At 49.0% G+C, this 27,415-nt stretch overlaps 1 protein-coding gene across 2 annotated transcripts in view; it reads left to right on the top strand.

The window, feature by feature from the left end:
- The window catches only part of LOC144104987 (uncharacterized), a 108,373-nt gene that overhangs the window by 47,111 nt on the left and 33,847 nt on the right, over nt 1–27,415 (top strand). For both annotated transcript variants that reach the window (XM_077638208.1, XM_077638207.1), the window contains one exon: nt 14,481–14,575. In XM_077638208.1, coding sequence (XP_077494334.1) covers nt 14,481–14,575 — 95 coding nt within the window. The remainder of the gene's footprint in view (nt 1–14,480; nt 14,576–27,415) is intronic.

The raw sequence follows: 27,415 nt of genomic DNA, 5'->3' as shown, positions 1-27,415 counted from the left end.
CTTCAGCTCTCCTCGGGGTTCTACCGAGTCCTGACAATATGTAGGTTAAAGAATGATCCCGTTTGCAGCCTCCGCCAACAAGCTGCTTCTTGTTGTGTTAGGCCCTTATGTGACGGGGAGTATCTAATTCTCCTGCCTCTGTGATAGTTTAGGTATTCTGAGAATCCGATCTCCACGGTGAAGTGCTGTCTCAGGGCGTATGACCGCTCGGCTCAATACGTGATCTCTCAAGCCAAGCTGCCTGCCCTTTCGTTTCCTTCTATCCCCGTATGTGCCGGAATCCAGATTAATTTGTCGGTTGCTGTTTTTCTGAGGTGTACTGCTTCGCGGAGGATAACTAAGGCAGCCCTGTAGATTCTACCTTTCGTATAGTTTCTGCTTGTCTCTTTTGAGTCCGTTAGGATGGCCAATGATTCGTCTTTTCGATAGCCTTCAGCTGCTGCCAGCGCAACAGCCACCACCTCCGCTTCCGCTATCCGGACGCTACGTGTAGTTGCGCAGGTGATTAGAATGCCTGCGTTATCAACTACCACCGAAGCTGTCTTGTAGTAGCTTTCGCGTGTATTCCATGGATACATGGTTGCATCCGTGAAGACTGTTTTCTAGTTTGGCTAAGTACCTCTGCTCATAATCTGCCCGTGCCTTGCTCCTGGGCGCGTTGACATTTGGGTCCATGTTTTTCGGAATGAAATCTTTTCCTTAAACATCCAGGCTGCGTATGCGACAATGACATGAAGCTTTGGTTAGAGGCCGCTGGTTGATTACTTCTATGGTTCGTGTGAGCGCTGCAAAGCCTGTAGGAATACCCAGATCATCCAGAAGCCTATTACTTCAAGTAAATGGAACTCGTCATCCGACAGTTGCATCCGATCTTTTTCTTCTACCTTAGGGGTGTCCGAACGCAGTGATTAGAACTAGCTCGCCCTGAACGGCACTGACTCTAGGCTGAAATTTCATGTGCCCGATAACGCCGGCCTCTTCGACCAACTCATGAGTGCCTGGAGAGAAGGTTTGTCTGGATGATCGTCCCTGCGACAAGCTGCTAGGTCATGACCATGACAGGTCAGTTCATGAGTGAGCAGATGCCATTCGAGATATTGAATCCCGTCTTGGACCCGTATAGAATCCAGCTACGTAGCGCTGAATTTTGCGTGGTGTTGACGCAAAAGCCAACACCTGCTCAGATTGCACCCACAGAGGTATTTGTACGCTAGATGTCCGAACTGCCTCTCAGACCGCCGAGTGACGCAGTGAGAAGCATGGAGATCTGTATGCTTTCATTGCGTCTATAGCGGATGCTTAGCAAGCGCCTCCTCCTGGAAACCGTAAATGATAGACGCAGCCTGCAGCAGAACCGATGGAGACTACCAACGCTCGAAAATCTATTCCTATGAAGTCCATGTTCAAAGTTTGAGACACAACTAGTAATCCTGCAGGCACTACATTGAAGGCATTGCAGGACATGGGGCAAGCATTTGACTAATAGAAGACGAGGTTGGTTCTCAGCTCGGGCAGAGGTCCGTTCGGTTGCGATAGCGAAGGACGGTATTGCAGCTAGCTTGCGGAGAGGTGCGATTCGGTGGCGACGCTCGCCGCTTAGTATGCTGGGGACAGCGAGAACACAGGATGCGTTTCTTTCACACTCCTATTCTCACAGTACCGTTTAGTTTATGCTGAGAGCTGTTGGCGAAAACTGGACTTGTCGTAGATGGTGCCCGTGATGGTTGTCGGGAGGCCTATGTGCCCCACTCGTGTCGTTTGTAGACCCGCCGACTGTAGCGAGATTGTTATCAGCGAACTACCTCTCACGGCGTTGCCCTCCTCGCCAGCTGAGGAGCTTGGTAATGGCGGGTCGTCTCAGTACTGGCCCCCGAATGTCAAAGAAAGAAATGAACACAAAGCCAATTCATAACGCTTAACTAAGAGATTGCGAGTTCTCTTGTCAAATGTCAGGATCTGCAGTGCTGGGTTGTCAGAATGGTTTTCCTCCAAGGTCAGACGAGGAATTGCACAAAAACTAAAAGATGCCGGTACGCTGTGATGGAATGAACGTGACCGGCTCTTCTCTTTGTTATATGACTTCGGCAAGATAATTACATACCAGTCGGAATGCGCTAGTTTGGTGCAGTAACGCAAAGATGCGGGCTGCGCGCTGCCCTGAAAATGTAGGCAAAGGATCGTCAGTGCCGCCAGACGGCAAGCTCTCGGCGATGAGCTTCATGAGCTGCCCGATGCTGGCCTCATATGCCGCTCTTCCTGTCTTCTAGGGATCCCGGACGGTTTTCTGCTGAAGAAAGGTCGCGTATGATGTTTTTGCACTGAGAATGGGCTACTAAATGCAGTTACAGTAAAAGAGGCGTAGTTGTTCCCGAGAGTATACGAGATCCTTTCAAATGACAGAGGCGCTAAACTCTCAGTAAACTTCTAGAACGCAAGGGACACCTGCAGGTCGAAATTAAAGCGGGCGACAAAAGGAAATCGACCTTCACCTGTTACAAGGGTGTCTGTCACTTCAAGAGAACGACCTTTTGTTTGTCCAGAGCTCAAGGCCATAGCAGATGCTTATGGACCGTCCACTCGGTCGTGACAGATAGCATCACATTGTTAGTGACGGCAAGCCGATGAGAACTGGAAGATATGACGGATGGTGGTTGCATGATAAAATGCCTGTGGGCCTATCGCGAACGCTGCCGCCAACGCAACTGCCCGCTTCGTCTAGTCCGTGGGTTGACCCGGGGCCACCAAGCAATCGTCCTGATTGCGAACTAGAAGCGTGGAGTTCACGACGTGAAGAACTCCATGACGATGGTCGTGAAGGAATGGTTGACCGGAGAAATGAATAAGGTGAATGGCTTGGCGACACGGAGGATGAGAGTATGATGGAATGAGCGCTGGCCCACGAAGATTTCAGCCCCCAGGTCCCCTTGAGCCGAGAGTCGAGACCCATAAATGCACCGAATGGCAGGGTAGGGTGGCTTTGTTATGGCAAGCAGGCGACTTCTCGGGTCTGTGGTTTCATAGGGCCTCGTTGCAGCTACGTGGTCAGTTTGTCGTGTCTCCTGATCAGGGCGATGAAAGGGGGCCGAGGTGAATGGCGCAGTTAGTTCTGCTCTGGCGGGCTGGGGTAGAGCCGGGTATAGCGGACAGGAACATCTTGACTGGCGAGCATAGAGACGCCGGTAGCTAAATCTCCAGGGCCACGATGGTGACGTTACCCAGCACCTTACACGAAATGTTTCGTGACGCCAAGCGACTGAAAACAGGATAATCTGACTAACGATGATGGCTTGATTTAATGGCGGCGGGTCTAGCGCAGGCGATCCCAACCGCGCCTTTGCACGCGTCGTCTTCTTCTAGTCTGCGCCAATATTCTGGCCTACCTGAACGAGGAGGAGGAGGAAACAACTGTTCCGTCGCCTGCAGAACGAAATCACGACCGAATGGAGCCGTGACGCGGGCCCTGACGCCTTCTCAGCAGATGGTCTCTACTGAACTCCAGCGCGTGTTACTCCCGCGGTCGGTCGCCCTGAGGGGCAACGTTCCGTCGGTTTCGCTCGGCCTTTGTCTGTCAAAGGCCGCCGAGACCTGCTGGCGGCCCAGGTTTGGACCACCTGAGGGGCAGCCTGTGTGGTCAGAAGGGTTTGAATCAAGCTAAATCCCACAAGAACACTCTCATTTGCTCTTTAATGCAGCTGTTCATTAAACCTGCGCCCGTTGTTTTGATATTTTGTCGCAAGCATGCTGAACCAGTCAGAACGCCCATTTTGTTTTTCTCTTTTTCTCTTCTAAATTTGAAAATGTAAACGCTAAATAGAAAAAATGGAATATAAACCGCCTCCTGGTATTCCAGTTTCATCACGCCAGTTCTGAGTTCGTCAGTCAATTTTTTAGGTGCAGAGCAGGCTAGAAACCAGCAGGATTCAACATCAGCATCATCAGCCTAACTATGCCCACTGAAGGGCAAATGCCTGTGCCATGAACAAATATGCGTGTCCTGTTCCAGCTGCGCCCACCATATCACCGCAAACGTCTCAATCTCATCCGTCCTCTTAATTATCTGCCGCCCCTGCAACGCCTGCCATCTCTTAGGTTTGGTTTGGTTTTATGGGGTTTAACGTCCCAAAGCGACTCAGGCTATGAGGGACGCTGTAGTGAAGGGCTCCGGAAATTTCGACCACCTGGGGTTCTTTAACGTGCACAGACATCACACAGTACACGGGCCTCTGAAATTTCGCCTCCATCGAAATTCTACCGCCGCGGCCGGGATCGAAGCCGCGTCTTTCGGGCCATTAGCCGAGCGCCGTAACCACTCAGCCACCGCGGCGGCTCTGCCATCTCTTAGAATCGAGTCTGTTACTCTTAAAGACAATCGGTTATATTGCTTCCAAATAATGTTCCCTACCCAAGCCCATTTTTTTCTCTCAATTTCGACTTGGATTCCACTCACCCAGGTTTGATCCCTGACCCACTTTGCCCGCTTCCTGTGTCATAGTGTTACACCTATAATTTCTCGTCCCGTAGCTCGCTGCGCTCTCCTTTACTTTTTGTTTCTCTCCCCGTTTCCGCCCTTCTAGGTAAGCATCGGTAAGATATGGCTTTGAGGTAGTTTGCTCTTAAGGTTACTAGTAAAGTGCTATTCACTTTCTGAGAGAAGCTGCAAATGCGCTCCATTCAATTCCTATTCCAGTTATTTCACCAGAAAAGCATTACATATTGTGAGCGCTGTGTGTGAGTATTAGTTAACTTAAATTACCATGAATCATTAAGAGTAAATTTTTAAATACATACTACTTAGGATTCATCCACGTTTGCCAATGTTCCCTTCAAGAAACGGCATTTTGTAGAGTTTGGTGAATCGCTGTTCTTTGCGACTGCCCGAAGGTAAGACAAAATTCTGCACATCTGTGCCCTAACCCAATGGGATCCGAAAGTTCCCTCCCCCGCCTCCCTAGAAGATGCAACGCGCTAAGTGAGCAGAGCCACCAGAACTTTGTCACAGGAAGACTTCCTATGGTCATCTCAGGTTTCCGCGGGTGGAAATTTGTGTGGCATAAAATCTTTGTTTTCATTCCAACGTTGGTGCACTCCTTCGTTGCATGCGTATAAGCAACGTGACCTTGAACGCATAACACCCGCAGCGGTGGCTCATTGGTTTTGGTGCTAGGCTGCTGTCCCGAAAGATGCGGATTGGATCCTGGTCGTGGCGGTGGAATTTCGATGGATGCGAAATTATAGAGGCCCCTGTATGGTACGATGTCAGTGTGTCGAGAATTAGTAACGCATCCCCGACTTTCCGAAGGAAAAAGCTATCGCGTGCAAGTTCGAATAGGACAACAAACGTAAAAGAAAACGAAACGAAGTCGTAATTATATTTTGAACGAAAAGAGCCAATAAAAAAGAAAACCACAAGAAAATACACGCACTCAACCTGCGTACAACACTACAGTTTAAAGGAAAGAGTTCGCCTGGTACGTCCCATGTGAGGTGGAGATGCCTTGTGACAGGGCAGATCCGGGTAGATGAACTGCGACGTGTCGCTGGCGCTGCGTCGAAGAAAGTGGCGGAAGAGAGCCAGGTAGTAGTAGGAGCGGAGAGGACCGCAGGAAAACGCCAGGGGGCTCCCGTGACCCGTACCAAGAGCTTGGCCCCCGCAGAAATTGTGAGCGCATTCTGCGCTCTTCAACTTCTGCTAGCGACTTTCCATGCCCGCGTTTGGCTTCTGCTTGCGACTTAGCATGTTCCCGTTCTGCTTGTGCTTTCCGCTACTCAGACTCTCCTTGCACCTTGGCGTGTTCGCGTTCAGCTTCTGCTAGCGCCTTTCGATGCTCGCGTTGAGCCTCACGTTCGGCTGCACGTGCTGTGCGTTCCTTCTCTTGTTCGGCAGCCACCCACGTGCGCAGCTCAACGTCTTTTAACCACAACTCTTTGCCATAGTCAGTTAACTCGTATAGCATCAAGGCTTTCAATTGCGCCAGTTGATTCCTATAATCCGACACAGTGGCTAGCGCACAATAAAGACGTACATAATGGCTTGCGTTTTTTCTGTCTGAATTCTGCTTGTGTATGTCTACCTTGTGCGCTAGCAATTATGTCCTTTAGCATGCTCGTCATTTATTTCTACGGACCCACGAAAGCGGAAAAAAAGCACGGGCCCGTCCTGTCGCGCGGACGCCACATGTCGCGAAATGGTAAAGCTTCCACGACTTTCTGAAGGGGAACGCTATTGCGTGCAGGTTCGAACAAAACAACAAACACATCATACAAAATAAATCAAAGCAGGATTTAAAATTTAAAAGACAAGAGCCAATAAGAAATGAAAGCACCAATAGAAACACGCGCTCAACACGCGTACAACACTACTGTTTAAAGGAAAGAGTTCAACATCTACGTCCCAGGTGAAGCGGGGGTGCCTTGTAGACAGGGAAGACCCAGGTAGATGAAGAGCGACGCGTCGCTGGCGTTGCGTCGAAGAAAGCGGCGGAAGAGAGCCAGGTAGTAGTAAGAACGGAGGGAACCACAGGAAAACGCCGGTGGGCTGTTGTCAGCCGCTCCAAGAACATGGCAGCAGCAGAAAGTCTGCAGTCAGGACCCGTCGACATCGTCTTGAAGGGTTGTTGGCTTATGCAGGCTATTGAAGTAAGCCTCGCGGCAGCACGGACCCGACGACCGACGGCTGCCACCTCCATGCGTGAATGACGCGACCTCCGCTGCGCTGTCTCCCTTTATGCCTCGGTTTTCTGACACGTCAGCTCTGCGCTCCTTGCGCTCGCCGCGCTCTTCGTCGTCGTTGCCTCGCACGCATCCTCCGCACGTGCACACGCGCAAGGTTGGGCTGGCATGCGCAGCGCTCCGCTGTCGACTCACCACTGTCGAGGCACCGCACTCGAAAATCCTCCGACGCTCTGGTGTGCACCTCACACAGTGCACGTTAAAGAATCCGAGGTGGTCAAAATTTCCGGAGCCCTTCACAACTGGTACCCTCAGGTCCGAGTCACTTTGGAATGGTTAACCCCAATAAACCAACAAATCAAACCTTGAGCGCGCAACACAAAGGGAATTACCAAATTTGAGACAGAAGCTGAATGCACGCCGCGCAACGCTGATTGCGATAGAAAACTAGAAGAAAACGTGTGGTAGAGGTTGCTTCATTGTTGTTGCATTCAGAACAGGCTGCTACTGTGACATGCAAGTTTATTTAGTGTCGCAATTCGCTTTCCGTGCTTGACAGCAAAGCAGAATGAGCACGTTTACATTCCTGCAGGGAGATAATACAAGTGTACTACGGAACAGCCTGAAACGCTTTCCTGCATAAAAACCATACTTCGGATTAGCTAGCTATCAGGGTCCCCTCAACAAAACGGTGCTGCACCAAACACGTTCCCAAGCAGCCCGCCAATAATGAACTACCGATACCATAAGAGTGGCGAAAATGGGCGCCAAATTCGGCCCTTGATTGGCATTTAGGCAACTTACTACATTTTTCAAGCATGACCCATCGTTAGCGCCAGAAATGGGCCGATGTTCAGCCACTCTGACTGCGAACAATGGGCCTGTGCAGGGCACAGTATGCATGAATGGTGGCTTTTCAGTTTTTGGCATCGGGTTGCTGCCTACAGGCATTTCCAAAACGGCAAACCATTGGCTTTCCCAACAACACCAGTGGGGAATTAATGCATGCAATTTGAGGTCCCGTTTATGTTTTTTCACACTTTGGGACCTTTTGTATTGTAATGTGGGATTTGTTGTAAGTCATGAAACTTTCAAGTAATACTGGAATCTGTCTTGATGGAGTGTATCACTTGAAAAAAATTAAGCGTATCAGACTGTTCTAGCGGACAGAATTTTTGAAGCGCCATTTATTATCTAGTTTGGTGCCGTTTTGAGTACTGAGGTCAGGCTACGCAGCTTCCCATGCTGACGTGGCACGGCCAAGACGCCCGTAATGTTATTTGGGGCGCTGCACTTCAGTGAAGTCATGAGTCGTATCAGAACTACACATGGCACTTGTGTTGCAACAGAAGTTTTGCAGAGCCTTGAAACAAATTCCTCGTACAGCTTTTGCACTCTCACCTCGCAATACGTTGAAGCTGTAAAGAGATGCAGGTTGTGGATATCAGCATAAGTATGACCATAGCAGAAAAACGCGAATAGTCACTGTGCACATTGCGGTGCAAAGTGCGCGAAAAGATTTTCGCAGAACATGTCTACAGAATAATTTGTAAATGATGCTTAATAAGTACCGCCAAATTAATTTCGAAATGTGTAATAGAATTAATAGTGTTTGCCATGCAGTGAATGGCCGATTAGTAATCTTAAGGCGCCGTTTCACAACCCGAAATAAACATATTAAAATTAACAAAGAAGTTATATTTAGCACTGAATACAAATGGATTGATCTTTCGCTTTATTATCATATTTACGTGTCTATAAATAGCGAGTTTTTTTGCGTTTTTATTCGAGCAGTGATATGCCACAGGAGGTAGCATCTCCCCTCAATTGAAGTCAAAACATCTTTGAACGAAGCTTTTTCTCTATATAGACTAAATTATTACATGCAGAGAAGGCTTGCACACTTCAGTGAAATGAGCTGAACGCAAGAGACTGAGGGCATTTTTGTTTTGAAAAAAGCAAGCAGTTTACGTCGCTTCGCGTATGTGTAACATGGGAGACGGAACTCTTACTTCGAAACAACACAACACTCCTCTGAGAGTCAGCTGGAACCAGGAATTCCCTATTTTGTGGTACACCTGCAAGCGGGAAAGCGAAAGAGAAACGGTGTGGAACTGTTACATATTTTCTGACTGGCCTGCTGCAGTGAAAGCAGAAGCATGTCCGATTCCCATCTTACACACATGATAGACGACCAAGGTCTTCACGAACACAGTATTTGTCGGGCTACAATGACACACCACCCCGCTGGTTGAAAGCGTGCTCAATGTTCGGTAAATGCATTGCACAAAAGATTAAAAAAAATTGTTCTCACCATTGATGTTGCTTTCCTTTTCCCACGCCGTCAAGCTGGAAATTTCACAATGAGAGTTGGCACACACAAGTCGTCCTAGCGCTTTGTCGATTTCTCTTTTCCTGCTCAAAAAAAGGCGCGTAAACAAAGCAGCAATTACACTTAGAAACATATTGATTTTTGAACACATTTTAAAGATGAAAAGAAAGGTGGTACTCACAAAAAAGATCTTGCAGGCCAGGCTACTTAATTACGTCGGAAATGTCGTAACGCCTCAGGTGTGGATTGTTGCTTGGGCAGAGTACGATTGACGTCACTTCGAGCGTACTGCACATGCTTTCCGGCACACTAGTTGTATGATTATTCGCCACCGTGCCAGCCACACGCCAAGCACGTCTAGTCCAAGCTGCGGCATTGGAGTTGATCGGGCTACACCATAGCGAGTGCTGGGGAGACGAGGAGACAACGAGGGGTTAGGCTCATTATCTTTCACTTGGGGGGGGGGGGGGGGGGGCGGCAGAATTTTCTTGTAGCAGGAGAAACGGCAGCTTAAAGTGGCGAGAGGGCAACCCAGAGAGGGTGACTTGCGGTGCCGCGCGCAGCTGGGCGTGAGGGGAAAACAGGTTGTGAGTGTGAAAAATCACAAAGAAAAAACAGCGCTTTGCTCGGAAGGGACCAGCCCTCTTCCAAGAAAACGGCTCGGTCGGGACAGAAGGCGACTGCTTGAGACTTGAAGAAACGGGGAGGGGATGAAACGAGTGACAGGATATTGAACTCCTTGGGGGTGCGTCATGGGAAGACGACAATGAGATAAGAGGGAAAGAAGGGAGGACGCGAAGGTGCCACACTCCTGCCTCAGTGCAAAAGGAAAATCAAGAATGAAGAACGAGCGTCATGTTCGGTGCCGAAAACTTTTGAAGCTAAAACTTGGAGCTCGGCCATTGATTTCACCAAAAAAGGCTCCAAAAACTAGCGTAATGTTTGCGCCCGTATGCTGTAACCTCTTTAGTTCAAGTTGGTTCAAGATAAAAGCGCTGGTATTAAAATGCAAAAATGCGGAACAGTAACTGAAATTGTCCGTTCTTCGAGTGTTTCATGTATGACACGTAAGGCAAACAAAGTAGGATAACACACGCCCAAGCAACACAGTGAATCAATTCGCTGAGAGAGTGAAAAAGCTTGTACGTTTTATGCACAGCAAGGTAGACAGGTCGGCTCAGGAATGGTCATGCGGCCTGCCAAAGCGTGTTTGAGACAGAAAAGAGAAAGCAAAGAGAAACAACTGCAATTGCGACTGGTGCTTTTAATAAATGAAGGCGATGTTTGTGAGTAAAAACGTACACAAGAGCAACAGGTGCAAAACACTCGAAAGCACAGTAAAAAGACAAAAACAGTTTACAACTGTAGAAAAGCTAGCCACGTTACCTTCATGGTTCCAGAAGGTAGATGCCTTTCCTGAATTTTTATTTAAAAAAATAAGCTACATCTCTTTTCTTTCTCGTCAGCTATCTCTTCACGCAGTTTATGTACAGCAAGTGATCACGTCTGCTGTCGTTCATTTCTGATAAAGCCTCAATCCCGCTTTAATCACACCGTCTATTGTAACGAAAAGGGTGATTCACTTTACACTAACAGAGGACTAAATGTCTGTAGTGGCCTAGCTAGGTGAAACCAACCACGTATTTTTACCCTCGTGTGGTATTCCTCAGATAACTCCTCATATTCCACCTAATTATTTACGAAGAATATTTAGGAAAAACTCTTAATATTCACTTAAGGGACACGTGCGTTGCCTTAAGTTGTAGAGGGAGTCACGAAGGAACCAATCAGGTTTTTGTAGCAAGGTACCTTCGACGTGGTCATTTTTTTCAGAATTTGAAGGAAGCCCGCGAAATATGAAAAAAAACACGTGATTGCCCACTGACCAGGCCAGCCTATTGTAGCACTGCTCAAGCGCGTTCTGAATGAACGATGCGTGCGCGCTCACCGTCTCGAAGTGGCGGCGCCGCTCTTAGCATAGTCTAGTGTGTTACCACATTCAGTTCACTTATCGCGTGATCTGCGATAAGTGATATGCAAGGTTCTTTAACGTGCGCTGACATCGAACAGTACACGGACAGGCGTTTTTTGCATTTCGCTTCCGTCGAAATAAAACTGCAGCGGCCGGGATCGAAACAAAACCTTTCAAGTCAGCAGCCACTGAACCACTGCGATGGCCACATCACCTTTAATCTCTCTCGATACGGCGCAGGCAATAGAGTATGAGACGTTCATATTGGTGCATCATAACTCGTTTCTAAGAACACCACGAACAAAACTTTTTTCGTGGCAACAAAATTAGTTTGGTGGTCCATCGTAGCAGCTTTTCGAATTGGCGAGGCCAACGATGGAAGAGCAAAGGTCAATTTGGGCCACTGTGGCAAGTTTTTAGAATCAGCGAGGCCTACGTTGGATGAAAAGAGGTGAGACCGGGCCATTGGGGCCAGTTATAAATGTCGGTGAGACCTACGTTGGATGAAAAGAGGTCAACGTACACAAATGTGGCCAGTTTTAAAAGTCGGCGAGGTCTGCCTTTTGTGGACAGACGACAACGTGGGCAAATGTAGTAACCCTTTTTATATGGCCTCGCCGTTTTAGGGCAAATGTGTGGAATCTAGGGCCTATGTCGAGAAAACGGTGTATTGGCTTAACCTATGTTGGCATGCCGCGGTAAAGTCTGGTCCTGTGTAGGGCCGCTCTGAGCCAATGACTTCCCATTAATGGAACACTCTTTTGTGCTGCCGGGGTTAGTGCACTTTCAAGCTTCACAACTCTCTCTGTAAATTGAGGAAAAATTTGTGTTGGCTTCCCTATTAGGCTTGGGGAGGTTTTCCTATAAGAAGCGCAAGTTTACATTAAATCTTCCCATTTCTATATGTAGGGGACCATACGGGGTACCATACGCGCATACTAGATTCTGGCCTCCACCTCGCCTAATGCAGGACTATCAGTGGATTCCTGTGACCTGTCCCATCTTGAGTTGGAGAATTTTCTACAATGCACTAATGCATCTAATAGAGCACCTAGGTGCCATAAACTCATGCCGGCTTTCCAGTCTGCCAGTCCCATGTAATGCCAGCAGTGGTTTTGTGTGGGTAGCCCAGTTTGCGCTATAAGAAGTTGTAATCAGCGACCCATCTTGTATCAGAAAATGAACAGAGGATGCTCTGAGCTTGTTATCCAGTTTCTCAGGCGCTTTACTCCTAACCTGCGACTAGTTAGTTTTCTGTGGGGTGTCTTCATTGCACATATCGAGGTTTGTATTGCCTAAATCCTAAATTTACAGTGAGCATGCCCTCAGGTACCTAAGAAAGGACCAAATTTTGCCCATCGTCCATTTCACAACTAGACAAACAACATTAGGATTGATACAGAGAGGGAAAAATTTACATCAGTTAACTCTGTAGCTTTGTATATATTTGTGCAGACGAAGCGCCACTACATCGATGTGGTTCTCAGGGTGCTTCAAATAAATGCCGATGCATCAACGAAGCATCCTGGAAAATTCACTTACTTCGTTACTTATAGTTTTGGTGCTGTAGTGCCATTATGTCACTGAAACGACACATAGGTGCGAAAAAAACTCAATAGAGCATTTCGACGGGCGGATTTCAGCAACAAAAAGCATGAACTCCCAAAATACAAGAAGGAGGCCTTTGATGTGACAAAAATAAAGCATTCTTAATGCCAACAACACAACCTGGCAGTCTCATCGATCAGTTCCTGATTGAGGGAGTCAAATTGAGGACTCACCAATGCGTCTTCTACTATTGTTCTGCACAGGGCATTTGGTTTAACAGTTGGAACCGAACATTAGAACCGCAACAAAAGTGAAGAGAATAAGGACGAATAAACTTGCCTAAATTCAAATTGTGCGTTTTTCTTCTTAATCAGATGTGTGATGGTGTCATTCCGAATGGTGGCGTGCTTCTTAAAAACGCAGCGTAAATATTCTTGCAACATTTTTTCCTTTGCTGCACGTTCTATTTAGCGCACTGACCACCTTTCGCAGCTTCCTTCGCACGTGCACGTGGTTCGGAACAACTGGAGGTGTCAATAGCCGGTCCCACCTTGTCGTGCCTTACATTTGTTCGCCCTTTAGGCGTTAGACATGTTGCAATGCAATAAGTTTTTTTTCTTTTAAAGTTTGGTTTCTTTTGTGTACTAGTTTTTTGTGGGTCTTATTTCTGCGTCGAGTATCCTGTATGTGCATCCATGCGCAATTGCACGCATGGAATCTTCCTTCTGTCTTTCTGACTAGATGCAGCCAAAACTTGTGAAGATCTGCCCTGAAATGAGACAGTTTTTTTAAGCTATGTTTATCGCCTAGGGGCATAAAAACTACGAAGCGAGAGATGAGTGAGATGCTTCAAAAAAATGAAAAAAGGTGGGCTGACCTAATGAAATCAAGAAGCGAACGATGATATGAACCCTGTGTTCAGGCAATATAGGAATCTGGATTGCCCGGTGAGAGACCCACTGCCGCCAGGTGCCGAATTGTTGTCGGTTTCAGTGCCGGGCTGTCCCACAAGAGGTGGTGGATATCCGCCTCACAGTCTCTGATCGTGCAGACTGGAAACCCGGGGCGGGGATATAAATCTCTTAAATGCGGCCACTTTGAAATGTGAAATGTGTGTGTTTGAAATGTGAGTCTTTGAATCTTTGAAATATGAGCCAGCTATTCGCCTTCCCTTTACTCCAAAAATGTTCTTGCGAAGTGGTTTTAAGAGGTTTTCGGTCATCTCCATACAGTGTCCTAACTTGCCATTTACATCTCATAAGTAAGGATGTGAAAATGGGCTCTGGAGAGTGCCCCTACCAGTCTTGATTTAAAAAAGCAAACAAGAGTTCTTTTAGGTGCTCTTGTTATTGGTAATACGTAGCAGTCACCATAGAGATACCTTTTTATCATTTCCCGAAAAGAGCTGCCTGCACTCAAAGTACAAGTTATTCGATTAAGTTGCTGCGAACAGGCCAGTGAGAAACCTCCGCAGTCGCACAATATACAGAAAGTCTAAATCAGCTTAGAACAAGAACAAAAGCAGCTAATTCTAGTTAATGACAGTTAATTACCTTCCTTCAGAGCGTCGTGTTTTTCTAAATTCTTGGAGATTAGTGTATAGTCACAACATAAGCAGCAACTCACTTGTTTTTTCCAAAAACAATGGAACAGTGGAGCTTGCTTCCAGAAAAGTGTGTTTTACTTTGCGATAACCATGAATTTTGTTCCCGGCTGTACTTTTTTATCTATCATGTTCTCATTTTTTGTTCATTATTTTGTTTTACGTTGCCACTGAGTCTTTTTGTGCGCTATTGAGAGTTACTGTAAAAATTAAATCTTTCTAAAATGTCTCCCGTGCGATAATGCCTCCGGGCGAGGCAAGTATTCTGTGAATGAGTAGTTAATATGATGTCAAGCGGTTCGAATAAGTTGTAGCAGAACTGGGTTCACTTATTTGTATACCTTTATTTTTTCCAGATTATGATGGACTGACTCCAAAATTAAAGAATGTGACAAATTACATTCACTCTATTCATTGCACAATTGAAACCGACGCGGGTGATTCGCCATGGGTAAGTATTACAATTATACAATGGGAAGAAGCAATATTTGTTTTCAGTTTTAAACCCCCCCCCCTGCCTCTAGCAGGCTACGGTGAAAAATATTGAGGCATTTCAATCTTTACAACTCCTTTTGTCAGATTCTATACTGACTAAAGTTTTTACTCTCTCTTTTTCATATAATATATCTGCCGCACATGCTATCTCCTTTCTCTAAGAGGAAAAGAGAGCATAAATACACAGGTTTTCACACTTTGAGTCAAAAAGAGTCACACAGTAGGCGCTGTACTAGTAGAATTGATTTCTAACTCGGTGGGAAGAACGAAACGCGAAACGCTGATGCAATAAACCGTGCATCTGTACGCATAGGAAGTTTCACCTTTCCCCGCGTGGTTGTTAAACTTGCATTTCGTTATTCCGCGGAAGCCTAATTTCGTACATAGGTTGTGCAAGACAGAGTTGCATGAAAGCTTCCTGACTGTTCTTTGTATAAGTGATTTGAACAGAACGAAGTGAATAGCTGAAGTACAGGAGTGAACAAAACGGTTATGTAAATTCAACCAGGGAAAAGTAATTGATGTTAAAGGGTAGCATTTTGACGGACCACACGTTTGTGTTCGCACTGGTTTATCGACGGCTGTGTGCGCGCCAAAAAACAACTTTCTGACTATAAAATGATAATATTATTTAACAAGCAAATGAAACAGGTGGATTATGATGAATTAACATATATTAGACCCGACATAAACTAGTGATGCACTCAGGCGCCAGATGGGGTAGTTCCATAATTACGGGACCCATACGTTCCCAGCAGCTCCTGGCCCCTGTCAGTCAGTGCGAGCTGAATCGGTAGGGCGGGGTCTCCCATCGACCAAGCTATCCCATCGCTCAAGGGGCGGGGATTGGGGGTGTTGGCCGGAAGGGGAGGAGGGGGGCCTTGAGTTCTGTGCACTGTGCCAAGACGTGCTGCAGGGTGCCCATTTCTCTTTTGCAAAAGCACAGAGGACATCGTGTTCCGCGGGGCACATGGGGCTCATCAGTACGGGATGCGCAAGCGATCCCGCCTGCGCTCTACTCAGGATCGTCCATTGTTGCCTGGTGAGTCAGGGGTGCAGTTCTGAGAGTCTGCACATTTCTTCTCGGTACATCCGGATAATGTACCGATAGCTGGTAACCGGGTGCGGTAGCTCTTCCGGATAGTGCTCCGCCCGCATTGACATTTCTCAGGCATTGTAGTCAGCGATGACGTTGCCCGCTACCTGGGAGTGAGCCGAGACCCACACAAGCTCTATGTCTTTTCCCGGAGGCTTGCACTTGGATGGATTGGCTCGGGCCGCGGAGGAGATCTTCCACCTGCGGAAGCTTCCGTAGGCTGTCTTTGAGTCGGTGACCACGGTGTCTACGCTAAGCTGTGTGAGTACGAGGACGACAGCCGCTTCTTCGGCAAATGCGGGGTGAGTTTTCTTCAGGGACGCACTGACGATCAGCCTGTCTATTGTCGGAACCACTACCGCTGCACAGTCACTGTGTTTTCGGAGCGAGGCGTCCGCGTAGAGGACCCTGGGGTTCTCTTCGAGCCTCCGGGCTATGGCTTTGGCCCGCGCGGTGCGCCTCTCGTCATACTTGCCCGGCGTCATGTTCTGGGGAAGACGTTTGGACTGAATGTTCGTCTTCCAGTCTTCTGGAGTGCCGTCTTCACGGGTACTGGCTCGATCTGCCATCCTATCTTGCGTACGGCGGCTCGTCCGTGTTCCGTGTGACTGAGCCGGATTCTCTGATTAGACACGTGAGCTTCGATGAGCTCCGCCACCGTGTTGCGGGCGCCCATGTCTAGCAGCCTTTGCGTGGACGAGCATATTGGCGTGCCCATTGCTTGCTTCATTGCCTTTCGAAGAATCGTGTTTAGGGTGTCCCTATTCGCCTTCGCCAGCTGGAGATACGGCCGGAGTAGGTAACACGCGATATGACGTACGCGCGTACCAGGCGCATGGCGTTGTCCTCTTTAAGGCCTCCGTTTCTGTTAGATACCCTCCAAATCATACTAAGTATCTGTTCGGTTGTAGTCTTCATCTTTGTGATGGCGCGGCGTGTGCCTTCCCATCGCACAGAAGTAGTAGGCCGAGAATACTAATCTGCTCTGTTGGCTTGATGGCCGTTCCGTCGATGGTATGATCACTTTCGGCGGCAGCTCCTTCTTGGATTTCCTCGGTTGGATCATGAGCAGCTCTGATTTCTGGGGTGAGCAGCCCACAACGCACAACGTTGCGTACTCGTGCACTGTCGTTGCTGCCCGCTGCAAGGCTTCCTCCGTCCAGACATCAGACCCGGCCATCCGCACCATAACATTGTCGGCGTAGAACGCGCGGTCCACGCCTTCGATTTGCTTGAGTAAATCGGGCAGCAGCAGGAGGGCCAGGTCGAAGACTAGGGGTGACAAGACCGATCCCTGAGGGATGCCCCTCTCGCCGAGCTCTACAGGGTCCGACTTCTCATCCCCTATCCTGATGGTCGCCGTTCGGTCTGACGGAAAATCTTTTATGTAGCCTTATGTCTTTCAACCACACCTGCACCTATACAGACTGCAACAAGCTCGCGTCGGACACGTTGTCAAACGCTCCCTTCAGGTCGAGTGCGAGTATCCCGCGCGGCGCGTGCCTCGTTGCCGGCTTGACGACCAGTTCGTGAAGTTGGATCATCACGACTTAGGTTCTGAGGTGTTTCTTGAAGCCATACATCGTCTCCGGCATCTGATCCGTTTCTTCGAGGTGCTTCTGCAGACGGTGAAGGACCATGCGCTCCAACACCTTCCCAACGCAGGACGTGACGGAGATTGGTCGCATGTTGTCTACCGTGAGGGCCTTGCCGGGCTTTGGAATAAAGCGCACCTCGGCGTCCTTCGGTTCCTTTGGCAACCGTGAGCTTTCCCAAGCTTCGTTCATGTGCTTTAGGAGACCGCGGGCCCCTGTACCAGTCATGTTACCGAGTAGTTTGTAAGTTATGGCGTCCCTGCCGTGTGCACTTTTCCTGTTACTTTCATCTATCGCTGTCCACAGTTTCGTCATGGTAAACGACCGGTCCAGCGCTTTGTTGTCGGGCCCTTCGTACCTCTCGGGGACCGGGTACTGGTCCTTCCCTGACTTTAGGTACTTCGCCTTTAGGTCTTCCAGGAGCCTGCGGCCGTCTCCATTGTACGTGTTCAATACTTTGGTGAGGTTGCGATTGGTCGCAGTTCTGCTACTCAGCGGGTCCATCAGATGCCTCAAGAGACACCACGTCTTCCACGTAGAGAGCTTGCCCTGCAGACTGTCGTAGGTCATCAGCCCATTTTCCCTGCATCGTTTGGCCGCGTGCTCAGAGATCTATTTGTTCAAGACTGCTATGCGCTTGGCCAGCGTTCGGTTGTATCTCTGACGTTTCCACCGCCGCGTTAACGAGTGCAGGGCCACCACATGTGGGTCAGTCTGGCGTCCACACACGGTGTCTGCGACGTCGTTTGCGATTTCTTGGGTAAATTTTGGAGGGCCTTCTTCTGGTCCCTCGCCCATTTGGTGTAGGTCTGTTGTGTTTCAGCTTGTCCCGATTACTCCTCGGATGTCTCTTCTTGTTCTTGGGTAAACTCTCATCTTGTCCCAATCCTGATCCGTGCCGTCCCCAGCACAGTCCGATATTGGAAGCCCCGAGTCGTGATGCCGATCACGCTGTGGTCTGACCCCATCTCCACTTCTTCGCTTCGCCAGCATACGCCTAGCGTGCACGATAACCACAACAAATCTGGCGTGGTGTTCCTCGCGACGCTGTTGCCTTTTCTAGCGGTTACGTCCGGCTCCGTTCAGGAGGGCATCTCGTCGTGATCCTCCATTTGGAGCTTATAGCGCCACGTTGTGTGAGTGGCATTAAAGTCGCGGAGGATCAGGGCGGCCCGTTCCCTGCCAACCCTTTCGCCTGGCTCACGATGCAATCAAATTCGTACTGCCGTTGTGACGGACGGCAGTACGCGCTAATAGAAATAAATTGACCTATCTACCAATTTTTCTGGCATGGATCTCGACCAGCGTGTGCTCGCACCCGCCCCTCTGCCGTGAAATGTTGAGTTGCCGCCACGTTGTTACGGACGGGCTCCGCTGTTCCGCTCACCGTGTGGTCCGTGTAAGTGAGGTACCCCGGGAGTTTCGGTTTCCTGTTTGTTTCCTGTAGAGCAATTATATCGGGCTTATTTTCTTGCCCGCCAATGTGTAACCTTAGTTTGTATTCTTGGTTGTGAAACCCACGGCAGTTCCATTAATAAATTAGAGTGGTGTCCCCCCCGGTCTTCTTGTCCTTCTTACTTGGTTTCTGCATGATCCTTTCCGGACGTCTTGAGTCGATTGCGCCTTCTCGCGATCGCCTCTTCGATTTTTTTGCCCGCTCTTTCAAGGACGCGAAGCGGTTCCTCACCGATGTTCAAACTCCTTTTGCCGCTAAGCGCTTGTGCCTCACCGATGGCGTGTGAGGCCGACTCAAGGCAGCTACGTGTCGGGCGTCCATTTTTCCTCTTTTCGTTAATTTGGGAAAATGTGGCCAAAATGGCCGTCAGGTCTCCTTCTCACGAGATCTGTGTCGATTACGTGGTCGCTGTCTCTGGTCACCGCTTCCTCTTCTCTCGCAGGGCTTTCTTCGGTGTCCATCGCCTCTTGATAATTTGATGCGTTTTGCGTGGCATCAACCTCTTCCGCCACCCGCCCTAGGCAGGGCGAGGAGGGATCTCTCTGCGGCATCCTGTGCAAGCATGAGGCGTTGTTTGCCGCGTGCTGTTGTTTTGGGATCTTGCATTTTCCAAGCTGCCGTTACTCGCCAGCATTGTGATCTTATTCCTAAGCGCCCGTATTTGGGCTTTCTGTTCCTATATTTGAGCGCTTTGGCGCTCTATGATCCTCATAAGCTCTATCACTTCGCTACTGTCCTTTTGCGGATTCGGTTGTGAGTTAAGGGGTTGGGAAGGGGTGAGGGTTGAGAATTCGGTGTGGCTGGTTCGAGAGACGGGAGACAGTTTGTTGCAGCCTACCTTTTTCTCGGCGATCCCTCGGCGTCCGGTTGACTCGCTCCGGTACCTCGAACTGGCCCCGTATCCCAAGCTGGCCCGGAAGCGCAAGCGGCGGTTGCGCCACCGTTGCCGCCCCCGGATGGTGTCTTCGATCGGGAGCGACTCTAGCCGTCTTTTCCGCCGCTACTGTTGTTGCTGCTGCGGCCTGGCGTGTGTGACCGGCCCCGATGTTTAGAAGCGCTCCGGCGGGGTCTGCCTGCAGCATCTCTCTTGTCTCGGTTCCTTCTCTCTGCGTCTTCTTCCCCCGCTCGGCGCCGTTCCCAGCGCTGCCGGCGGACGACGTATGGCGTCTTGATGCGGGCTTTGCGGGCCTTGTCATCTGTCAGGTGTTTGCCTCCACACAGGCCACACATCGGGACACATCCGTGGTCTTCGGCGGGGTTGGAGATTCCGCACCCTCGGCAGATCTTCGAAGGTTGGTTGGTTTACTGGTTTAACGTCCCAAAGCGACTCAGGCTATGAGAGACGCCGCCGTGATGGTTTCACATATATTAAGGAGCCTAAATTAGATTTTAAAGGAAAAAGGTGTGAAGAAGACGACGCGAATTATCCGAAGAATAAAGAAGAGGAAGAAGAAGCATTCGGTGAGATTGAGGAAGATGACTGGTGGAGAAGCATTCGGTGAGGTGGAGAGATATGATTGGTGGAGAAGAGAAGAAGACGACGACAAGGCTTACGTGGACTAACACCGAGGCTATAAAAGGGCGAGTGAGAGCGAGGCACAGGGGGGAACAGCAGAGAAGCGGAGGCTCCGGCGGGTCAGGGACACTTTGGCTGGAAGAGAGCGACGCCGGCTACTGCTCCGGTGAGCTCGCGTTCTACGACTCCGCATCGTGGACTTTCTGCCGTTCCTGCGCCCATTCCGGGGAGTCAACAGAGGACGCTACCCCCTGCTACGGCCAGGGGTGTCTCCAGCGCTGTTGCAACACATCCGGGTGGTGCCCCCAACGCCAACAACACTGGCATCATCTCCACGGGCGCTTGGACCTGGAGCTTGTACGACGTAGCCAGCGACGCCAGCCCATGCACGGCGAACGCCGCCTCGACGCCGCCGACTGGATCCATACAACGACGCAGCCACACCGAACCAACCGTGAGCACGAACGCCGACCGCTAATAGTATAGAACACTAGTAGTCGATGCTAGTAGCAGTGTGCCCGGGTCGTGTGTATTTACAGTCTTTGTGTTTTGTGTTATTTTTGTTAGTTTTGTGTTCTAGTGTGTGTGTCACGTAGGGTGTATTAAATGTGCGTTTGTGTGGGTACACCCGTCGCCTAGTCCATTCTTTAGGTCCGAGTGTTCTCCGGAGAGATCCGTGACAAAGATAAGTGGCGAGACTTATCCTTGTCACATTTAATGTACGAAGATATATATAGCAACTGCACAGCTACTATAGTCCTCCATAAAGTCAGCAATAAAATTCCAATAAGGAAGGGCGTCAGGCAAGGAGACACGATCTCGCCAATGCTGTTCACCGCAAGTTTGCAGGAGGCATTTCGAGGCCTGAATTGGGAACAGTTGGGAATAAGAATAAATGGAGAATACCTAAATAATCTGCGATTTGCTGATGACATTGCCTTGCTGAGTCACTCAGGAGGTGAACTGCAAATCATGATCAACGAGTTAGACAGGCAGAGCAGATCGATGGGTCTAAAAATTAACATGCAGAAAACCAAGGTAATGTTCGACAGCCTAGCAAGGGAACAACAGTTCTGAATTGGCAGCGAGAGCCTAGAAATTGTGCCGGAATACGTCTACTTAGGGCAGGTAGTGACAGCTGATCCGGATCATGAGAGGGAGATAACTAGAAGGATAAGAATGGGGTGGAGCGCATATGGCAAATTCTCGCAGATCATGAGTGGCAGTTTACCAATTTCCCTCAAGAGGAAAGTGTACAACAGCATAATCTTACCGGTACTCACCTACGGGGCAGATACGTGGAGGCTAACGAAAAGAGTTCAGCTTAAGTTAAGGACAACGCAGCGAGCCATGGAAAGAAAAATGATAGGCGTAACGTTAAGAGGTCGGAAGCGGGCAGAGTGGGTGAGGGAACAAACACGGGTTAATGACATCCTAGTCGAAATCAAGAGAAAGAAATGGGCTTGGGCAAGGCATGTAATGCGAAGGCAAGATAACCGCTGGTCTTTAAGGGTAACGGAGTGGGTTCCAAGAGAAAGTAAGCGTAGCAGGGGGCGGCAGAAGGTTAGGTGGGCGGATGAGATTAAGAAGTTTGCAGGCAAACGGTGGATGCAGCTGGCAAAGGATAGGGTTAATTGGAGAGACATGGGAGAGGCTTTTGCCCTGCAGTGGGTGAAGTAAGGCTGATGATGATGATGATGAAACGGCACTTCGGGCGGGGAGATCCCATATTTCTCTGTGGTTTCCAGCGTGCGACCACACGCCACAACACTTTAGCCCGCCACTTCATGGCACCGCCCCAACTGTGTGACTTTCGAACCCACCCCCCCACTCTGGTCAGCACGGACGCCAATGACATTTGCCTCGGCCTGTTGCCTACCAAAGCAAATCTACCTACAGTGACTACGCCGTTGCCTATACAAGCCGCTCGCTCGCGAACGCTGTATCTGATTACTCCGTAACTCAAGAAAAGTGTTCGACCAATATTTGGCAGGTTGTATTTCGCCCTTCGCTTTGTTCCCACTGTTTTTGTGTAAGACAACCAAGCTCTTTGTTTGCTTGCCTTCTGGGACAGCCACCCGGGCCCCTCACCAGATGCGGTCTTCAGTTGAATGACTATAATTCGTGCGTACTATCTCGCTCCGATCCCAAACCTTAGGAGCAGATTTCCATATTGTTGACCGCACACGCTGCCAGTTGAGGTTGCGAAGTTTTCCACATCCATCGCTTTGCCCGTGTTGCCCCGCAACAGCGACATGCTTTTGCTGAGCGTACAGGCGCATTAGATCGCTTCGGTTCTAGATTTTCTTTTGAACGCAACGGCTGCTTCTGCCTCGCGTTCTCCCCGCCTCCATAATTCGTGTTTTTCCAATTTTTCGTAATCTCCTTAATCGTAGGAACCACAACTCAGCTGGTACGAAGTGGTTGTTATTCATTCCACGATACTATTCTTTGCACAAATGCGGTAATTTATACGCGGATCCATTTATTCGACATGCCAATTGTCTTGTCCGTGTTTCATTTCTTGTTGATAGTACACCTTGATCAAGTATACTGTATCGCGTGCCAAAGACAGCCTGCTGGCGATTTTAAGCGCCACTTCGCTTAGAACGCCCTTTCAACTGCGTCGACATTGGTCCATATGGCCAGTTTTCATAGACTGCAGCCCCAAACCCTTCACCTATCGTGTTGATTGACTGTGTGATGAGGAGCAGGAGGAGGAGAGACTAATGAATAGAGGAGAGGTCTGCCTGGTTGTTAGCCTAGCATGGAGCTACAGCTGAGGGTGAAAGAGACTTAAAATAAACTGCACACCTCCCACCAAGAAAACATTTATTTTGACCCAACGTTTCGAAGCCGACTCGGCTCCTTTATCAGGGATGACTGAGGGCTGTAGCTAGCGTTTTTAAGTATGGAAGGGAGTAGGGTGTCAAAGGAACGACAGCTGTGATGCGAAAAGCGTCGGGGAGGAGGAGGTGGGGGTAAGGCTGTTAGTCACGTTTTCGCACTTTGGTGAGACGATCAATGGCGACTTTTTTTCGTTGAATTGAAGAGCGAAGTCCCCGGGCATACACTGGGGGCAGGTTTCTTTTGTGCGGTTCATGTTCGGGTTGGTTTGGATGTGTCAGGATTCCAGTAGGAGCCTTTTGTGGTGATTTGTTTCGGTTCCGAGGAGGCAGATTTCTTTGGAGTTGATTCTATGGTCTGAGTCCTCGGAATGTTCGGCTACAGGATTGCGCTCTCTTGCGAAGTTCCGGACGTCGTGTTTATGTTGCCGAATTCTTTCCTTGAAAATTTTGGTTTCGCCATGTAGCTTGCGTCGCAGTCGGCGCAAGGACTTTTGTAGAGAATGCCTTGGGCTCTTTCTCTCCGCGGCTGGTCTTTGGGAACAGGAATACAAAGCGCAACAGTGTTTGTGGGCTTGTGCGCAATCTGGAGACCCCCTTTTTTAGGATTCGGGCGATGGCTTCGCTGACACCCCCCACATAAGGTAAAGTGACGTATTTTGGTGGTAGCGTTGGTTTTTGTGCGCAGCGAACGAGGTGTGTCTTGGTCGCCAAACTAGCCGTCTCACAGAGCGATTTAAGCACACACTAAGGGCATGCTGTCTACGTAAGTCGCATAAAACTATTGAAATTTGTGTGTGGTTATTTCGTATGCCACCTACATTCACCGTAGCTCTACGCAGTCGGCCTACCGGCTCCTCTACTTTTTATCTTCTTTAGTGCTGTCAGCCATCCAGTTCGTGTGTATACAATTATCTCTGAAAAACCTGACGCATCCGAGTTTACCCCATTTTCTCAAGCGGCGCCAAATCACCCGTTGGTTCCCGACTGCCATCGAGCATTGCCATAAGTTACACAAGGACAGCTATCACAGCCCATTTATATTTCTCGCAACCTTGTGTCGATCTCGGTCCCGCGAAGTACACTCTGTAGTCTTCGAAATTTTTTGCGAAGTGTCACGTACCCTACCGCTTGTTTAAAAGCGAACCCCTCCCGCCACGAGCAGTCGCATCTGTGGGCACGAAACCGTACTTTTCCAGCGCCTCAAGTCGTACTACAGCCCACCATCATATAGTCGCCGCAAATGTCCACGATATTTCACGTTCTCGCTGCGGCCGTTGTGAGGAAATGGATCAACAGTCGTTTCAGCGAGAATTCCCACCACGACTTGTGTTTTTGAGCTCGTCCTGGTTAACCTGGCGCCGTTTAAGCAGCTGCTCCCGTCGTCGTGATTGCCCGAGTAAATCCCCTTCCCTGAATATACAGGGTGTCCCAGCTAACTTAAGCCAAAGTTTAAAAATACGCCCTGGCACTGTAAGACGAAACGACCAAATGCATGCTGCTGGTTATTGTTTGGAGTAAGTCACACTACTTTTCGCATTTGGCTTGATTGCAGGTTTATTTGTAGAGGCTAATTAACCAACTTCACAAGCAACGAAGATAGGCAGAAATACGAATGTGAAAGTTGTAGAACGGTCCTGAGAAACGTCCCATGGAAGAATTGTTAACCTTTGATCTATTACTCGTCGACTTTTTTTGTTCTCTGGAGATGCCTTCGAAATACAAAAAGTATCACCTGACATGCCCGCTTTCGCACCGCGATACCAGTGGCCTCGAACACTCCGTGTTAAACGAACAGGTCAATTATTCTGGTGTGCTGCCGCTTAAAAGGTGACAGGACAGCGACGCAGCTGCTGGCTGTGCGGTTCACGCCAGCGGTATGATTCCCTTACGGCACTCAATGATAGCGACCAGGGGCTCTATTCTATATTCGACGATCCGCGCAGAGCGGGGCGTACCCGCGACGCGTACACCGGGCCGGTGCCAAGGTACGTAAACGCAGAATTTGAAAAAGAGAAGAAAAAGTATGACAACCGTATATACTGTCTTCTGCTGCTTGGTGCCAAGTTCAAAAAACACCGATGTCCTAAAGCGTACCTGAAGCGGAGCATTTGCGGTGCGTAGGTGCGCCCGCCTCGCGCATAACAGCCGCTGAGCGATACAGTGAAATGCGTTGCGGTCTCAGCGTATCTATCCATACATATGCGTCGGCCAGCAAAGGAATATATGTTGTGGCAGTGGTCACAACGCCACGCGAATAGTCGCAAGAATAGTGAAGATAGTTTAACGGTAACTGCGTGAACCGATGTTCTTCGCGACGCTGCCTCTGCTATACTTGCAAGAAGCGATGAAACTTGGCGGCAGAGCGTGAAAAACGTTATGACTAAAAATTACTAGCCGGTCCCTGACTGTCGCTTCGTTCGCACTCGGCGCTGATGGGGAGAGTCTTCGTGCCCATACGGTGAAGGCAAAAGAAAATAATATAATTAAAATTTGCCGCTTTATAACATATTTTGGTCACATGAAAAAAATGTAATAAAGGGAATTAACAACTTAAATGAAAAAATAGTAGTGGCTTAGCTCGGTTTTGCCAAGTTAGGGTTAGCGTGAACTACACTGAGCCGCTGAGCAACAACTGCCTCTGAGCAGCAATTTTGCTCTCCTGCTCCATGGCTATACCCCACAGGCAAAAGCCCGGCTATATGGATACCTCCAGATTTCTGCGCATGCGCACAAAATAAGAGGCACTATCAAGCGGCTGCGGCGCAGCGTCAGACTTGGCTACTGCGCAACGAAGGCTCACAGCTGAGCACGCGCCGGTGCCAGTGCGTCTGCCGTGGCTATGACTTCACTCCTCTGGAATACGCGGACCGGCGAGGCACGCACGGCGGCGTCAGCTCTGGCGCACCAGCTGTGCGCGATACGACTGCTCCTCGCGCATGCGCAGCACGGCTATTCAGAGGTCACGCGAAACTGCTCAACCTCAGCCAGTGAAGCCCGCGCTACAAAATTTGTACCTTTGTCCATACACGACATTCGCTAGGAACATAGAGGGAAGAGCTCTACAAAGCGCACAATCACGCCAGAATTAAAATTGAAGAGAGAAGTAGGCGCCGAGATGCGGCGCTGCTCATTTGGAAGGTCTGCTACACTTTATGCAGAATCAGCGCGTGTTCGCCCACGCGACCGATGGTAGCATATCGGCTTAGTGAAGGCGGGCGTTGTGAGAGCAGTTGGCAATTGACAGGTTGAATTGCAGAGACATAGGAGAGGCCTTTTCGCTACAGTGGGCGAAGTCAGGCTGGTGTTGATGACGATGACTGGTCGTCTGATGGAAGTTAACACCGCAACGCAGAAGGTGAAACAAAATTTGTTACGCAGAGCCCGCGATTCCTTTGTTATAAGGCAACCGTTAAGCGCCTGCAGCAGCAACAGGCAGCTCCTTTTAATGCAGCAACATTCATTGTAAGATAGAAAAGTTTAATGTCTGGAAAGGTGAACAGGTCCCTAGGGAAAAAGTCTTCACTTATGCTAGTCGACCTTAGGGAATGGGACCAATATTGAGGTAGTGAGTGAAGGTGAAGTGTTATACCACATTACAAACAGCTTGGTGCAGTGTGCAAGACACTTGCTTTATTAGCTTCACGCCAGTGGTTATCTCAATGTGCACATGCACATGCATCATCTAGTGCACGTGGCGCAATAAACAAGAACACGTGTCATTGTGAGACAAAGGAACAAAAGGAGAATAAAAACAACCGTGTAGTTGCAGGCACCACAATTGAGAAGGAAGAACAGCAAGACGACAAGAAAAGCACAAGCATGCTGAGCAAGATAACACACAAAGGAGGAAAGAAATGCAAGGCGAACGTGGCCCTCAGCACAAAGGCAGCATCTCAAACAGGCAGTCGTATTCTGGTAAAGGTGCATTAGTGCTGCATGGTAACACTGGATGTCTATTAGTTTTGGCAAGCCCTGTGCACTCCACGAGAAATCTACAACAAGCTTCAGCAGTGTTTGTTACCCTGATGTGCAGGAGTATGGCCTTCTCTGTGTACACGCCTCACCACATAGATATTAGGGCCATTGTTAGTTTTTTTCAGGCGGTGTATCGCAATGCTGTTGGGCAACATTTACACAATACACGAATGCAATGAAGACCCTTCGTTGGCACTAATGCGCACTGCAGGAGAGTAATGCTCCAATGTATTGCATTCACTTTCAAAGTAGTTTCCTTTACAGTGCATTAAAATAAACACCCGAAAAGCTCTATCCACACTAAAAACA

The sequence above is a fragment of the Amblyomma americanum genome, chromosome 9, assembly GCF_052857255.1.
Source record: "Amblyomma americanum isolate KBUSLIRL-KWMA chromosome 9, ASM5285725v1, whole genome shotgun sequence".
In the NCBI taxonomy this organism is placed as follows: domain Eukaryota; kingdom Metazoa; phylum Arthropoda; class Arachnida; order Ixodida; family Ixodidae; genus Amblyomma; species Amblyomma americanum.
This window is presented reverse-complemented; position numbering and strand designations above follow the sequence as displayed.